Source organism: Pseudophryne corroboree, chromosome 1, assembly GCF_028390025.1.
Source record: "Pseudophryne corroboree isolate aPseCor3 chromosome 1, aPseCor3.hap2, whole genome shotgun sequence".
In the NCBI taxonomy this organism is placed as follows: Eukaryota; Metazoa; Chordata; class Amphibia; order Anura; family Myobatrachidae; genus Pseudophryne; species Pseudophryne corroboree.
In genome coordinates, this window is record NC_086444.1 from 1,208,268,154 (window position 1) to 1,208,286,141 (window position 17,988).

Here is a 17,988-nt window from a genome sequence, read left to right on the forward strand (position 1 = left end):
CGACACCCCCACACACTCAGGGATATATCTATATGGAGACAGTCCCCCAATAAGGCCCTTTGGAGAGACAGAGAGAGAGTATGCCAGCACACACCCAGCGCCACCGGACACTGGAATAACATCCCAGTTAGTACAGCGCTTTTATAAAAATATATAAATACACTCACTGCGCCAATTAAATGTGCCCTCCCCCCTCTTTTTTCCCCTCTGTAACCGTGTTTAGCAGGGGAGAGTCCGGGGAGCCAGCTTCTCTGCAGTGTGCTGTGGAGAGAATGGCGCTGGTTAGTGCTGGAGGATCAAGCTCCGCCCCCTCACCGGCGGGCTTCGGTCCCGCTCAAATTATTTATACTGGCGGGGGTTCGTTAATATACCGCCTCTGCAGTATCTAATTCATCTACCAGTGTCCCTTTGAGGTTAATATTGCTGCCCAGGGCGACCGCCCTGCACCCTTACAGTGCCCGCCGTGTGTGTACTTGTGGGAGCAATGGCGAGCAGCGTTACCTCAGTGAAGATCTGAAGTCTTCTGCCGCCTTTGAAGTCTTCTTTCTTCTTATACTCACCCGGCTTCTATCTTCCGGCTCTGTGAGGAGGACGGCGGTGCGGCTCTGGGACGAACGGCGAGGGTGAGACCTGCGTTCCGACCCTCTGAAGCTAATGGTGTCCAGTAGCCTAAGAAGCAGAGCCTATCATTTAAGTAGGTCTGCTTCTCTCCCCTCAGTTCCACGATGCAGGGAGCCTGTTGCCAGCAGTGCTCCCTGAAAATAACAAACCTAACAAAAGTCTTTTTCAGAGAAACTCAGGAGAGCTCCCCTGTAGTGCACCCAGTCTCCTCTGGGCACAGGATCTAACTGAGGTCTGGAGGAGGGGCATAGAGGGAGGAGCCAGTGCACACCCATTCTAAAGTCTTTGGAGTGCCCATGTCTCCTGCGGAGCCCGTCTATACCCCATGGTCCTAACGGAGTCCCCAGCATCCTCTAGGACGTAAGAGAAAATAAAGTGACCGAGAAGCAAATGTGATTTGTATTTATCCACCTTCCCAAACCGCAGGATTCAACGTGCAGGGTTTCACCACAAAACCTGCGCTGGAAAATTATATATATATATATTTATTTTTTTACATTTTTGTGGTCTGGAACGCTGACAGGGCGCAGGTATACTGCTGTAGCACAGGTAGACCTAACGTTTAGGCGAGATGTGGCTCCCTGATATATATGGCGGCACGGGGGATACTGGAGAGTAGTGGAGAGTCCTAAATTGAGCTTACCTTGGCGGCTACCCTCTCCTCCTACCATATACACTCTCCCAAAATGTGTCCTCTCCATTGCAGCCTTCCCTGGCAGTGACTGCCTGGTTACCTCCCGCAGCAGACTGGCTGGGTACCTCCCGGTAGAGCAGGGATGGGGAACCTTCGGCCTTCCAGCTGTTGTTGAACTACACATACCAGCATGCCTTGCTACAGTTTTGCTATTTGGCCATGCTAAAACTGTTGCAAGGCATGCTGGGATGTGTAGTTCAACAGCAGCTGGAGGACCGAAGGTTCCCCATCCCTGTGGTAGAGGAAGGGTGTCAGCAAGGAACGAGGATGTTTAGGACTGTCCTATGGGGGTCATTCCGAGTTGTTCGCTCGCTAGCTGCTTTTAGCAGCATTGCACACGCTAGGCCGCCGCCCTCTGGGAGTGTATCTTAGATTAGCAGAATTGCGAAAATAAATTTCTTAGCAGTTTCTGAGTAGCTCCAGACCTACTCACAAATAGCGATCAGCTCAGGCCGTTTCGTTCCTGGTATGACGTCACACACGCCCAGCGTCCGGCCAGCCACTCCCCCGTTTCTCCAGACACTCCCGCGTTTTTCCCTGGCACGCCTGCGTTTTTCCGCACACTCCCAGAAAACGGGCAGTTTCCGCCCAGAAACACCCACTTCCTGTCAATCACACTACGTTCACTTCAACGATGAAAACTCTTCGTTCGGGCGTGAGTAAATTTACTAAGTTTTGTGGTAAAATACTAACCGCATGCGCACTGCGTACCATGCGCATTTTTGCCTTAATCGCTCCGTTGCGAAAATCGGCAACGAGCGAGCAACTCAGAATGACCCCCAATGTGCGGCAGGCTTATTTGCTCCAGACTCACTCACAAGCTACATGCACATATTCCTAAACCTTCCTTTACTATAATCAAACCCCTAACCACAAACCTTTCTGCATCCCTAAGTGCTCAGCAATGTACAGCGCCGCACTATAAGCTGGCTGAGCGGCAGGGCCGGATGCTGGACAGTCTCAGTAAGTCTTACTCCAACAGAACCAGCTGCAGAGGGCGGCTTGCTGCAAATTATGCAACGTGCCTGCATTACAACATGAGGACACTGCACCGACGCAGGCAGCCGACACACAAATGTGTGTGAGTAGCCAGCGTGGCATGAACAAAGCCACTGGTAGGAAAGGCATCAGACAAATCTACACTTGTCAGTTCCGCACACCCCAAAAGGCTGTTTGACAAGTAAAAATAATGGGGCATATGTATTAAGCCTGGAGAAGATATAAATGCAAGGTGATAACACACCAGCTCCAATATGTAAACTGACAGTTAGGAGCTGATTGGCTTGTGCGTTATCATCTTCCACTTATCACTGCTTTATCACTTCTCCGGGCTTAATACATCTGCCCCAATGTCTTATAACAGCTCTCGCCGGGGCTGGGCAGATTTACTGTCAGTAGCTGAAGCAATCGTCGTCTTCCTCACCTCTAACCAGTGATAACCAGAGTAAGGTGTGAGAGGGCAGGCACGACTGCGTCAGGCAGCAGCACCAAACAGGTAGGAGACTCGGAGGTTATCCATTGCGATACCACCAGAGGTTTTATGGTGGGAACCCTATTCCTGTCCAAAGAAGCAACCCTAAAGCACCCTGCAGAGAATCGATGTTTACAGCTAATGGGAGCTACACATTTAGCGACGTCAGCGATTTGGACGATGATTTATCTGAATGATGATCATTACCATCCAAATTGACTTGCACTGAAAAACGATGGAGAACCAACGATGAACATCTGTGGGGACGCGCATCGTTCATCGTCTGTGTCTCCACACTAAACAATATATCGTTAATTTCTGACTGTGTAGGGCCCATTACACACAGGTATCACAGCCATGCAATAAACCTTACTGCCCCCAAAGGCCTCTGGGTCAGCCAATAGTAACGCCACGTCCTGTATACTCAGCGGCCAATTTCTGCTCACTGCCTATGGGAGCTGTGGGAAGTGTAAATCTGCCTGGAAAATACACAGCGCAGGCCACATAGACAGGTCTGTCCCACTTATAGCGGGATCGCGGGGAGGCTGGATTAAAGTGACCGCGGGCAGCCTAATCTCTCACTCACTGTCACTAGCATTGTAACAGAGATCAGATAAATGTCCTAACAATCATTTCTCTCTGCCTAATCTCTTCTGCTTCGTGGTCTGACCAGAGAGCCCGCTATCACTTCTATAATGAGCGCCTCACTCCACGTTCTAAGAGACACTCGTGTAAAGGATTTGTATAATTCATATGACGGATTTAATCAGGTGCACAGACTAAACCGCAGAAGAGGGGGCTGAGTCAGCTGGAAATTTAGCAATTAGGACGTATCTCCTTCTCTGTGTTCTGTGTATAAGTTTTATATACTTCTATTCTCTAATCCACGCTAAACAGCATTGCAAAAGCCTGGCAGATAAGCAGCAGCAACCACCACAGCACTAGGACTGAGGGGTCCTGTAACGGGGGGGAGCCCATCTAGCTTCCAGGGCCCCTACGCTGAACCAAACAGCAGCTACCTCCAAAGACAACAGCTAGGGAGCTGCCTAGTGGAAATCCGCATTACTGTGGACAGAGAACCATGAAGCCAAGTGACCTATGCCCCTGCAGTTACCCAAGTGTGGGGTACACAGGGGCACTTTTTGAGGCCTTGTACAAATAAAGGCGGGGGCGGGACCAACATAACATATTACATAATGGTTTATTATACAGCAAGATTCCGGGTAAAGGAAACACTCCAGTAACCGGAGCTAAATCATTAAGAATACACTACGTATGTTTCAGTACACAGAAGTTAGGGAGAACTAAAAGCAGACTCAGGGGGACATTTACTAAGCAGTGATAAGAGCGGAGAAGTGAACCAGTGGAGAAGTGGCTCCATCAACCAATCAGCAGCTCTGTATCATTCTATAGTATGCAAATTACAGATGTTACTTCAGTCCTGATTGGTTGCCATGGGCAACTTCTCCACTGGCTCACTGCTCTGCTCTTATCACTGCTTAGTAAATGTCCCCGCTCATTCACTGTGGACATAAAATAGCAGAACCAGATTAATCTGATACAAAGCTACTCTTGCACTGTCACATTCACTCGGTGCCAGCAGAAATAGGAGCAAGCAGAACATTGCCACTATCACCTGGATAAAGCACTCAGCTGGCAGTGATACACACTGGAAGATACTGGGGCACAACCTGATCACCCGGGGATTGTTCCTGAGCAGGGCCGAGCTGGACAACAACAGGCAGCGTCTTCATCTAAATATAGAACTAGGTCCTAGGGTGATGTATCGAGCAGAGGGTAAAGAATGGAGAAATGGACCAGTGGAGTAGTTCCCCATAGCAACAATTATCTTTTACTTATAATTTTAAAGAATGTACTTTGGAAAATTGTACATCACCGACAAGTTACTGTCCTGGTCCTGGTATCAGAGTGCGCGCGCGCGCACACACACACACACACACACACACGCACACACACACACACCACAGCTGTACAGAGTAGGTATTCCCGCCTGTGAGCGGGGGAGAGGTGCGGTTACCTGAAAGCAGCGACCAGCGGGGCGTAGATGGAGTCTCCGTCGTACACGTAGAGGTGATCCCAGCTGCACTCTGTGGCAAAGTGGTTGAAGCGGAGACGTAGCGTAGTATTGGCTCTGGAAACAGACACACGCGGTTATTCCGACTGCTCTCCTGTTCATAAACAACGTACACTTATTCAGCAGCTGCGTATGCAGTAATAGCCTGTGGATATCCCTCATGTTGGGCCCAGATAAGCCTCTAGTCATCCTGTCCAACCATTCACTGCACATAACGAGGGAGGGCTGGAACACGCAGGGCAAAGTATTCAATGTGTGGCCCTCCAGCTAATGTGAAACTACACGTCCCAGGAGACGCAGGGAAGGGGGGGTGCATATTGAACAGCCCTGATGTAGGGAGTGCAGTGGAGGGGTGGTAAATGCAGGGAGTGCAGTGGAGGGGTGGTAAATGCAGGGAGTGCAGTGGAGGGGTGGTAAATGTAGGGAGTGCAGTGGAGGGGTGGTAAATGTAGGGAGTGCAGTGGAGGGGTGGTAAATGTAGGGAGTGCAGTGGAGGGGTGGTAAATGTAGGGAGTGCAGTGGAGGGGTGGTAAATGTAGGGAGTGCAGGGGAGGGGTGATAAATGTAGGGAGTGCAGTGGAGCAGTGGTAAGTGTAGGGAGTGCAGTGGAGGGGTGGTAAATGTAGGGAGTGCAGGGGAGGGGTGGTAAATGTAGGGAGTGCAGTGGAGGGGTGGTAAATGTAGGGAGTGCAGTGGAGGGGTGGTAAATGTAGGGAGTGGAGGGGTGGTAAATGTAGGGAGTGCAGGGGAGGGGTGGTAAATGTAGGGAGTGCAGAGGAGGGGTGGTAAATGTAGGGAGGGCAGTGGAGGGGAGGTAAATGTATGGAGTGCAGTGGAGGGGTGGTAAATGTAGGTAGTGCAGTGGAGGGGTGGTAAATGTAGGGAGTGCAGTGGAGGGGTGGTAAATGTAGGGAGTGCAGTGGAGGGGTGGTAAATGTAGGGAGTGCAGGGGAGGGGTGGTAAATGTAAGGAGTGCAGAGGAGGGGTGGTAAATGTAGGGAGGGCAGTGGAGGGGAGGTAAATGTAGGGAGTGCAGTGGAGGGGTGGTAAATGTAGGGAGTGCAGTGGAGGGGTGGTAAATGTAGGGAGTGCAGTGGAGGGGTGGTAAATGTATGGAGTGCAGTGGAGGGGTGGTAAATGCAGGGAGTGCAGTGGAGGGGTGGTAAATGCAGGGAGTGCAGGGGAGGGGTGGTAAATGTAGGGAGTGCAGAGGAGGGGGTGGTAAATGTAGGGAGGGCAGTGGAGGGGAGGTAAATGTAGGGAGTGCAGTGGAGGGGTGGTAAATGTAGGGAGTGCAGTGGAGGGGTGGTAAATGTAGGGAGTGCAGTGGAGGGGTGGTAAATGTATGGAGTGCAGTGGAGGGGTGGTAAATGCAGGGAGTGCAGTGGAGGGGTGGTTAATGTAGGGAGTGCAGTGGAGGGGTGGTAAATGCAGGGAGTGCAGTGGAGTGGTGGTAAATGTAGGGAGTGCAGTGGAGGGGTGGTAAAAGCAGGGAGTGCAGTGGAGGGGTGGTAAATGTAGGGAGTGCAGTGGAGGGGTGGTAAATGTATGGAGTGCAGTGGAGGGGTGGTAAATGCAGGGAGTGCAGTGGAGTGGTGGTAAATGTAGGGAGTGCAGTGGAGGGGTGGTAAATGTAGGGAGTGCAGTGGAGGGGTGGTAAATGTAGGGAGTGCAGTGGAGGGGTGGTAAATGCAGGGAGCAGAGGGGATGTGTAAGAGGAGGATACATTATTAATATGTCGCACGCAGAAACACACAGAGGGTTACGATATTCCATCACGGTTCACAAAGTACTCCTAGAAACGATTGCAAGCTCTTGTCTTCACACTTGCCAATATTTAACAAATGAAAGGCGAGGATGTATTCTATAATATAGTATCCATATTGCCCACAGACACACCCCGTACTAAAGGTCAGGTAACAGGGCAACATCTTATCCAATGCAAGTAAAGACTTAAGACGGTACAGATACTTACAATGACTACATGGGATAATACAGGACAGTGATCTGTAACTGAGAATCTCAGGTGAAGCAGACATGGTTTTTAGGCCTAATATAACACATCGAATGCACTAAGGATCCATCAGTGTTTGTTCCTCATTTACCATATCTGATATTACTGTCACCAGCTTATGTAGTGACTATGAGAGAGGCCACAGAAGGACGCAGTCTCTACATACCAGCAGGGGGAGACAAGGCTACATGTGGCTGCACTGGGGCATATACAGTAAGTAACCACTGTCTCCGTGATAATCATTCAGCCACGCCTTGCCGTATTATATTAGGGCACAGCACAAGGTATCGCTCTCACCTGTTTGGACAGATTTTCATATGGCTTTAGTACGATAACCATAACTAAACAACCAGACACCAAGGTTTCAGCAGCTGTAAATCAGTATACGCTAGAGATGAGCGCCTGAAATTTTTCGGGTTTTGTGTTTTGGTTTTGGGTTCGGTTCCGCGGCCGTGTTTTGGGTTCGAACGCGTTTTGGCAAAACCTCACCGAATTTTTTTTGTCGGATTCGGGTGTGTTTTGGATTCGGGTGTTTTTTTCAAAAAACACTAAAAAACAGCTTAAATCATAGAATTTGGGGGTCATTTTGATCCCAAAGTATTATTAACCTCAAAAACCATAATTTACACTCATTTTCAGTCTATTCTGAATACCGCACACCTCACAATATTATTTTTAGTCCTAAAATTTGCACCGAGGTCGCTGTGTGAGTAAGACAAGCAACCCTAGTGGCCGACACAAACACCGGGCCCATCTAGGAGTGGCACTGCAGTGTCACGCAGGATGTCCCTTCCAAAAAACCCTCCCCAAACAGCACATGACGCAAAGAAAAAAAGAGGCGCAATGAGGTAGCTGTGTGAGTAAGATTAGCGACCCTAGTGGCCGACACAAACACCGGGCCCATCTAGGAGTGGCACTGCAGTGTCACGCAGGATGTCCCTTCCAAAAAACCCTCCCCAAACAGCACATGACGCAAAGAAAAAAAGAGGCGCAATGAGGTAGCTGTGTGAGTAAGATTAGCGACCCTAGTGGCCGACACAAACACCGGGCCCATCTAGGAGTGGCACTGCAGTGTCACGCAGGATGTCCCTTCCAAAAAACCCTCCCCAAACAGCACATGACGCAAAGAAAAAAAGAGGCGCAATGAGGTAGCTGACTGTGTGAGTAAGATTAGCGACCCTAGTGGCCGACACAAACACCGGGCCCATTTAGGAGTGGCACTGCAGTGTCACGCAGGATGTCCCTTCCAAAAAACCCTCCCCAATCAGCACATGATGCAAAGAAAAAGAAAAGAAAAAAGAGGTGCAAGATGGAATTGTCCTTGGGCCCTCCCACCCACCCTTATGATGTATAAACAAAACAGGACATGCACACTTTAACCAACCCATCATTTCAGTGACAGGGTCTGCCACACGACTGTGACTGATATGACGGGTTGGTTTGGACCCCCCCCAAAAAAGAAGCAATTAATCTCTCCTTGCACAAACTGGCTCTACAGAGGCAAGATGTCCACCTCATCATCACCCTCCGATATATCACCGTGTACATCCCCCTCCTCACAGATTATCAATTCGTCCCCACTGGAATCCACCATCTCAGCTCCCTGTGTACTTTGTGGAGGCAATTGCTGCTGGTCAATGTCTCCGCGGAGGAATTGATTATAATTCATTTTAATGAACATCATCTTCTCCACATTTTCTGGATGTAACCTCGTACGCCGATTGCTGACAAGGTGAGCGGCGGCACTAAACACTCTTTCGGAGTACACACTTGTGGGAGGGCAACTTAGGTAGAATAAAGCCAGTTTGTGCAAGGGCCTCCAAATTGCCTCTTTTTCCTGCCAGTATAAGTACGGACTGTGTGACGTGCCTACTTGGATGCGGTCACTCATATAATCCTCCACCATTCTATCAATGTTGAGAGAATCATATGCAGTGACAGTAGACGACATGTCCGTAATCGTTGTCAGGTCCTTCAGTCCGGACCAGATGTCAGCATCAGCAGTCGCTCCAGACTGCCCTGCATCACCGCCAGCGGGTGGGCTCGGAATTCTGAGCCTTTTCCTCGCACCCCCAGTTGCGGGAGAATGTGAAGGAGGAGATGTTGACAGGTCGCGTTCCGCTTGACTTGACAATTTTGTCACCAGCAGGTCTTTCAACCCCAGCAGACTTGTGTCTGCCGGAAAGAGAGATCCAAGGTAGGCTTTAAATCTAGGATCGAGCACGGTGGCCAAAATGTAGTGCTCTGATTTCAACAGATTGACCACCCGTGAATCCTTGTTAAGCGAATTAAGGGCTCCATCCACAAGTCCCACATGCCTAGCGGAATCGCTCCGTGTTAGCTCCTCCTTCAATGTCTCCAGCTTCTTCTGCAAAAGCCTGATGAGGGGAATGACCTGACTCAGGCTGGCAGTGTCTGAACTGACTTCACGTGTGGCAAGTTCAAAGGGCATCAGAACCTTGCACAACGTTGAAATCATTCTCCACTGCGCTTGAGACAGGTGCATTCCACCTACTATATCGTGCTCAATTGTATAGGCTTGAATGGCCTTTTGCTGCTCCTCCAACCTCTGAAGCATATAGAGGGTTGAATTCCACCTCGTTACCACTTCTTGCTTCAGATGATGGCAGGGCAGGTTCAGTAGTTTTTGGTGGTGCTCCAGTCTTCTGTACGTGGTGCCTGTACGCCGAAAGTGTCCCGCAATTCTTCTGGCCACCGACAGCATCTCTTGCACGCCCCTGTCGTTTTTTAAAAAATTCTGCACCACCAAATTCAAGGTATGTGCAAAACATGGGACGTGCTGGAATTTGCCCATATTTAATGCACACACAATATTGCTGGCGTTGTCCGATGCCACAAATCCACAGGAGAGTCCAATTGGGGTAAGCCATTCCGCGATGATCTTCCTCAGTTGCCGTAAGAGGTTTTCAGCTGTGTGCGTATTCTGGAAAGCGGTGATACAAAGCGTAGCCTGCCTAGGAAAGAGTTGGCGTTTGCGAGATGCTGCTACTGGTGCCGCCGCTGCTGTTCTTGCGGCGGGAGTCCATACATCTACCCAGTGGGCTGTCACAGTCATATAGTCCTGACCCTGCCCTGCTCCACTTGTCCACATGTCCGTGGTTAAGTGGACATTGGGTACAACTGCATTTTTTAGGACACTGGTGAGTCTTTTTCTGACGTCCGTGTACATTCTCGGTATCGCCTGCCTAGAGAAGTGGAACCTAGATGGTATTTGGTAACGGGGGCACACTGCCTCAATAAATTGTCTAGTTCCCTGTGAACTAACGGCGGATACCGGACGCACGTCTAACACCAACATAGTTGTCAAGGCCTCAGTTATCCGCTTTGCAGCAGGATGACTGCTGTGATATTTCATCTTCCTCGCAAAGGACTGTTGAACAGTCAATTGCTTACTGGAAGTAGTACAAGTGGGCTTACGACTTCCCCTCTGGGATGACCATCGACTCCCAGCAGCAACAACAGCAGCGCCAGCAGCAGTAGTCGTTACACGCAAGGATGCATCGGAGGAATCCCAGGCAGGAGAGGACTCGTCAGAATTGCCAGTGACATGGCCTGCAGGACTATTGGCATTCCTGGGGAAGGAGGAAATTGACACTGAGGGAGTTGGTGGGGTGGTTTGCGTGAGCTTGGTTACAAGAGGAAGGGATTTACTGGTCAGTGGACTGCTTCCGCTGTCACCCAAAGTTTTTGAACTTGTCACTGACTTATTATGAATGCGCTGCAGGTGACGTATAAGGGAGGATGTTCCGAGGTGGTTAACGTCCTTACCCCTACTTATTACAGCTTGACAAAGGGAACACACGGCTTGACACCTGTTGTCCGCATTTCTGGTGAAATACCTCCACACCGAAGAGCTGATTTTTTTGGTATTTTCACCTGGCATGTCAACGGCCATATTCCTCCCACGGACAACAGGTGTCTCCCCGGGTGCCTGACTTAAACAAACCACCTCACCATCAGAATCCTCCTGGTCAATTTCCTCCCCAGCGCCAGCAACACCCATATCCTCCTCATCCTGGTGTACTTCAACACTGACATCTTCAATCTGACTATCAGGAACTGGACTGCGGGTGCTCCTTCCAGCACTTGCAGGGGGCGTGCAAATGGTGGAAGGCGCATGCTCTTCACGTCCAGTGTTGGGAAGGTCAGGCATCGCAACCGACACAATTGGACTCTCCTTGTGGATTTGGGATTTCGAAGAATGCACAGTTCTTTGCTGTGCTGCTTTTGCCAGCTTGAGTCTTTTCATTTTTCTAGCGAGAGGCTGAGTGCTTCCATCCTCATGTGAAGCTGAACCACTAGCCATGAACATAGGCCAGGGCCTCAGCCGTTCCTTGCCACTCCGTGTCGTAAATGGCATATTGGCAAGTTTACGCTTCTCCTCCGACAATTTTATTTTAGGTTTTGGAGTCCTTTTTTTTCTGATATTTGGTGTTTTGGATTTGACATGCTCTGTACTATGACATTGGGCATCGGCCTTGGCAGACGACGTTGCTGGCATTTCATCGTCTCGGCCATGACTAGTGGCAGCAGCTTCAGCACGAGGTGGAAGTGGATCTTGATCTTTCCCTAATTTTGGAACCTCAACATTTTTGTTCTCCATATTTTAATAGGCACAACTAAAAGGCACCTCAGGTAAACAATGGAGATGGATACTAGTATACAATTATGGACTGCCTGCCGAGTGCAGACACAGAGGTAGCCACAGCCGTGAACTACCGTACTGTACTGTGTCTGCTGCTAATATAGACTGGTTGATAAAGAGATGTCTATGTAACTATGTATGTATAAAGAAGAAAGAAAAAAAAACCACGGTTAGGTGGTATACAATTATGGACGGACTGCCTGCCGAGTGCAGACACAGAGGTAGCCACAGCCGTGAACTACCGTACTGTACTGTGTCTGCTGCTAATATAGACTGGTTGATAAAGAGATGTCTATGTAACTATGTATGTATAAAGAAGAAAGAAAAAAAAAACCACGGTTAGGTGGTATACAATTATGGACGGACTGCCTGCCGAGTGCAGACACAGAGGTAGCCACAGCCGTGAACTACCGTACTGTACTGTGTCTGCTGCTAATATAGACTGGTTGATAAAGAGATGTCTATGTAACTATGTATGTATAAAGAAGAAAGAAAAAAAAACCACGGTTAGGTGGTATACAATTATGGACGGACTGCCTGCCGAGTGCAGACACAGAGGTAGCCACAGCCGTGAACTACCGTACTGTGTCTGCTGCGACTGGATGATAAATGATATAAAAAAAATATATATATCACTACTGCAGCCGGACAGGTATATATTATATAATGACGGACCTGCTGGACACTGTCTGTCAGCAGAATGAGTTTTATTTTTATAGAATAAAAAAAAAAACAACACACAAGTGAAGTCACACGACGAGTGTTTAACTTTTTCAGGCAATCACAATATAAGTATAGTACTAACTATACTGGTGGTCAGTGTGGTCAGGTCACTGGTCAGTCACACTGGCAGTGGCACTCCTGCAGCAAAAGTGTGCACTGTTTAATTTTAATATAATATTATGTACTCCTGGCTCCTGCTATAACCTATAACTGGCACTGCAGTGCTCCCCAGTCTCCCCCACAATTATAAGCTGTGTGAGCTGAGCAGTCAGACAGATATATAATATATATAGATGATGCAGCACACTGGGCTGAGCCTGAGCAGTGCACACAGATATGGTATGTGACTGAGTCACTGTGTGTATCGCTTTTTTCAGGCAGAGAACGGATATATTAAATAAACTGCACTGTCTGGTGGTCACTCACTAGTAAACTCTCTGCACTCTCTACACTTCTACAGTACTCCTCCTAGTCCTAAGCTCCAGTAAATCTCTCTCTCTTATAATCTAAATGGAGAGGACGCCAGCCACGTCCTCTCCCTATCAATCTCAATGCACGTGTGAAAATGGCGGCGACGCGCGGCTCCTTATATAGAATCCGAGTCTCGCGATAGAATCCGAGCCTCGCGAGAATCCGACAGCGTCATGACGACGTTCGGGCGCGCTCGGGTTAACCGAGCAAGGCGGGAAGATCCGAGTCGCTCGGACCCGTGAAAAAAAACATGAAGTTCGTGCGGGTTCGGATTCAGAGAAACCGAACCCGCTCATCTCTAGTATACGCCCTCAGTTCATTAGTGAGTTAAAGGTGAGAAATAGGAGTGCCAGAGACACGACACGGACGTCATTTTATATTACGGCTCAGGGACTGCAAGGTGTATGGTGAGTCTGAAAGAGTAGAGGTCTCGGTCCTTTCTGCCTGTCCGCCAGCAGTCTGTGACGCCTCCGATAGCAGCCACTTCCTGCAGCCGCTAAGAGTTTATTCTTCCTTCTTTCTGTGTGTCTGAATCAGAACAGTTCCCAAGTGTCACTGCACGGGTGACCTCTGCCCCAACAGATCAGGAACAGTCATATCTAAGGACACCTCATCCTCTCTGTCCTGTGTGTAAGCACTTTGTGGCAGAGGTACAGCTTGGATTCTTGTTTTGTTGAAGGACAAAACTCTTACCAGCCTCAGTATATTCAGACTGTGTGACATCAGTATATAGTTAATGTTGACATTTAGTTGAATCGATTGTTTATTACATTTGGACAAAACTCCATGTGCCACTGGCTGCTACACAATGGTAAAGCATAGTAGTGTAAGCGCCTGATAAAGTACTCACTTCTACACATGCTTCCCCTACTACTCTCCAGACATGTCCCTTGCGAGTTGGTGGCACCAAAAGATGCATTTGTGTTTCATCATTCAACAGCACTTTGAGGCTACTTCAGGTTGGATGGCAAATCACGATCCAACTGGAAATTTAGTATTTGCCCTGCAGGTGCATGTGCAGGGCATTTAGTGCGGGTGACCCACAGTAATTACAAACGGCATGTTTTCAAGGTGGAGACGCAGTGCCGTGGGGGGGCGGGGGGATCTGGCGCCAGTTGGGAAACTGGGGTGGCGGCTTCCAACCAGGTGGCGTGGCGTGGGCGTTATCGAGGGGGCTACCATGACTTCACACGCAGACGCTCCAATCAAAAAGATGGCGGCGGACCTCCTGAAATTGCGGTGCAATTGCAATTTCAGCACAAATGCATTGGGTGGGCTGCATGCTGGGTGACCTTGCCCTGCAATGTGTGGCCTCCAGCATACCAGCAAAAGGATTGCTTGCTGAACAGAGTCCTTTGCGACTGGTGGGCGGCAGTTAGGCACACTACAGGCGACATCTGGGGTTACAGATGGCGACCTCTAAGGGGGTGGGCGGTTAGGCACACTACAGATGGCGACCTCTGGGCGGCGGTTAGGCACACTACAGATGGCGACCTCTGGGGGGCGGTGAGGCACACTACAGATGGCGACCTCTGGGCGGCGGTTAGGCACACTACAGATGGCGACCTCTGAGCGGCGGTTAGGCCCACTACAGATGGCGACCTCTGGGGGGGGCGGTTAGGCCCACACTACAGATGGCGACCTCTGGGGGGGGGGGTTGGATAGGCACACTACAGATGGCGACCTCTGGGGGGGGTGAGGTTAGGCACACTACAGATGGTGACCGGGGGGGGGGGGGGGGGGCGGACAGGCACGCTACAGATGGCGACCTCTGGAGGGGGCGGTTAGGCACACTACAGATGGCGACCTCTGGGGGGGCGGTTAGGCACACTACAGATGGCGACCTCTGGGGGGTGGGCGGTTAGGCACACTCCAGATGGCGTCCTCTGGGGGGGGGGGGGCGGTTAGGCACACTACAGATGGCGTCCTCTGGGGGGGGGCGGTTAGGCACACTACAGATGGCGTCCTCTGAGGGGGGGCGGTTAGGCACACTACAGATGGCGACCTCTGGGGGTCGGTTAGGCACACTACAGATAGCGACCTCTGGAGGGGGCGGTTCGGCACACTACAGATGGCGACCTCTGGGAGAGTGGTTAGGCACACTACAGATGGCGACCTTTGGGGGGGCAGTTAGGCTCGCTACAGATGGCGACCTCTGGGAGAGTGGTTAGGCACACTACAGATGGCGACTTCTGGGGGGGGCGGTTAGGTACATGACAGATGGCGACCTCTGGAGGGGGCGGTTAGGTACACTACAGATGGCGACCTCTGGGAGAGTGGTTGGGCACACTACAGATGGCGACCTCTGGAGGGGGTGCGGTTAGGCACACTACAGATGGCGACCTCTGGGGGGGTGCGGTTAGGCACACTACAGATGGCGACCTCTGGGGGGGGTGCGGTTAGGCACACTACAGATGGGGACCGGGGGGGGGGGGGGGGGGGGGCGGTCAGGCACACTACAGATGGCGATCTCTGGGGGGGGGGGCGGTTAGGCACACTACAGATGGCATCCTCTGGGGGGGGGGGCGGTTAGGCACACTACAGATGGCGTCCTCTGGGGGGGGGGGTTAGGCACACTACAGATGGCGTCCTCTGGGGGGGGGGCGGTTAGGCACACTACAGATGGCGACCTCTGGGGGGGCGGTTAGGCACACTACAGATAGCGACCTCTGGAGGGGGCGGTTAGGCACACTACAGATGGCGACCTCTGCAGGGGAGGGGGTGCAGTTCGGCACACTACAGATGGCGACCTCTGGGAGAGTGGTTAGGCACACTACTGATGGCGACCTTTGGGGGGGCGGTTCGGCACACTACAGATGGCGACCTCTGCGGGGGGGGGGGGGGTTAGGCACACTACAGATGGCGTCCTCTGGGGGGGGGGGGTTAGGCACACTACAGATGGCGTCCTCTGGGGGGGAGGGGTTAGGCACACTACAGATGGCGTCCTCTGGGGGGGGGGCGGTTAGGCACACTACAGATGGCGACCTCTGGGGGGGGCGGTTAGGCACACTACAGATAGCGACCTCTGGAGGGGGCGGTTAGGCACACTACAGATGGCGACCTCTGCAGGGGAGGGGGGCGGTTAGGCACACTACAGATGGCGACCTCTGGGAGAGTGGTTAGGCACACTACTGATGGCGACCTTTGGGGGGGCGGTTCGGCACACTACAGATGGCGACCTCTGCGGGGGGCAGTTAGGCTCGCTACAGATGGCGACCTCTGGGAGAGTGGTTAGGCACACTACAGATGGCGACCTCTGGGGAGGGGGCGGTTAGGCACACTACAGATGGCGACTTCTGGGGGGGCGGTTAGGCACATGACAGATGGCGACCTCTGGAGGGGGGGGTTAGGTACACTACAGATGGCGACCTCTGGGGAGGGGGGGGGGGCGGTTAGGCACACTACAGATGGCGACCTCTGGAGGGGGCGGTTAGGCACACTACAGATGGCGACCTCTGGGGGGGGGGGGGGCGGTTAGGCACACTACAGATGGCGATCTCTGGGGGGGGGGCGGTTAGGCACACTACAGATGGCGTCCTCTGGGGGGGGGGGTTAGGCACACTACAGATGGCGTCCTCTGGGGGGGGGGGTTAGGCACACTACAGATGGCGACCTCTGGGGGGGCGGTTAGGCACACTACAGATAGCGACCTCTGGAGGGGGCGGTTAGGCACACTACAGATGGCGACCTCTGCAGGGGAGGGGGGGGCAGTTCGGCACACTACAGATGGCGACCTCTGGGAGAGTGGTTAGGCACACTACAGATGGCGACCTTTGGGGGTGCGGTTAGGCACACTACAGATGGCGACCTCTGCGGGGGGGCGGTTAGGCACACTACAGATGGCGACCTCAGGGAGAGTGGTTAGGCACACTACAGATGGCGACCTTTGGGGGGGGCAGTTAGGCTCGCTACAGATGGCGACCTCTGGGAGAGTGGTTAGGCACACTACAGATGGCGACCTCTGGGAGGGGGGCGGTTAGGCACACTACAGATGGGGACTTCTGGGGGGGGCGGTTAGGCACATGACAGATGGCGACCTCTGGAGGGGGCGGTTAGGTACACTACAGATGGCGACCTCTGGGGAGGGGGGGCGGCGGTTAGGCACACTACAGATGGCGACCTCTGGGAGAGTGGTTAGGCACACTACAGATGGCGACCTTTGGGGGGGCAGTTAGGCACACTACAGATGGCGACCTCTGGGGGGCAGTTAGGCACACTACAGATGGCGACCTCTGGGAGAGTGGTTAGGCACACTACAGATGGCGACCTCTGGGGGGGCAGTTAGGCACACTACAGATGGCGACCTCTGGGAGAGTGGTTAGGCACACTACAGATGGCGACCTCTGGGAGAGTGGTTAGGCACACTACAGATGGCGACCTTTGGGGGGGCAGTTAGGCACACTACAGATGGAAACCTCTGGGGGGCAGTTAGGCACACTGCAGATGACGACTAGTGATTGCGGTTAGACAAATGATGCGTTCAGACGGTGACTTCCGAGGTGAGTTTGAAGGAAAGTTTCTTCTAGATAACTCTTCTGTGATGGCAGTACCTGTGCGAGTACATCCTATCAGTCCTTCTCAGGAATCTGCTTTGCATATCTAACATTACCAGCAGGGACTTCCGGGTCTTCCACAGCTCTCTGTTACTTCCATTAGACATTCTAAGCGTGTAGATATAAGAGTTATTTGTCTTTAGTTTCCAGTCCTCAATCAGCTGCTTGGAGACGCCCATAGCTGCGATGGGTCACATTACTCAACTACGGAACAACTGGCTTTACTAAGCCCCGACAGCCAATGAAGTTCTGAACTCTGACTAGAAGCAGTTTATTGATAAACGTTTAGATGAAGCAGAAAGTAAGTGTGCGGAACCAGCTCATATCTCCGTGTACACAGCTCACAGACCTTGTTGTCGTTCTTTTTACATGGAGACTCAGTGAAAAATGCAATTTGAGCAGAGGTGGTAAAGCTTGTGCACAGCTGCATGTGTGTAACAGCACACACAGAGTTCACTACGGAAAAGCTCCCTCCACCTGGTGCATTTGCTGCAAGACCTCCGGCGTCACAGCTGAGCACAAAGTTCTGGATTCTCCAAGTCAACAACTAAGTGTTTGTTCAAAGTCTAAAGGTGACCAGAAAGTAAAGTGAATGACTTCCACAGTGATTAAAATGTTTATTTGGGTGTAAATGGCCTGTAACACAAGCCTTGTGCACTTAATGGAGCATGACAGTGCAA

At 51.4% G+C, this 17,988-nt stretch overlaps 1 protein-coding gene across 1 annotated transcript in view; it reads right to left on the bottom strand.

Moving 5' to 3' along the window:
• ATRN (attractin) overlaps positions 1–17,988 on the bottom strand; it is a 326,993-nt gene that overhangs the window by 215,117 nt on the left and 93,888 nt on the right. Inside the window, exon 3 of the mRNA XM_063925340.1 lies at positions 4,825–4,938. Within this exon, the coding sequence (XP_063781410.1) occupies positions 4,825–4,938 (114 nt within the window). The remainder of the gene's footprint in view (positions 1–4,824; positions 4,939–17,988) is intronic.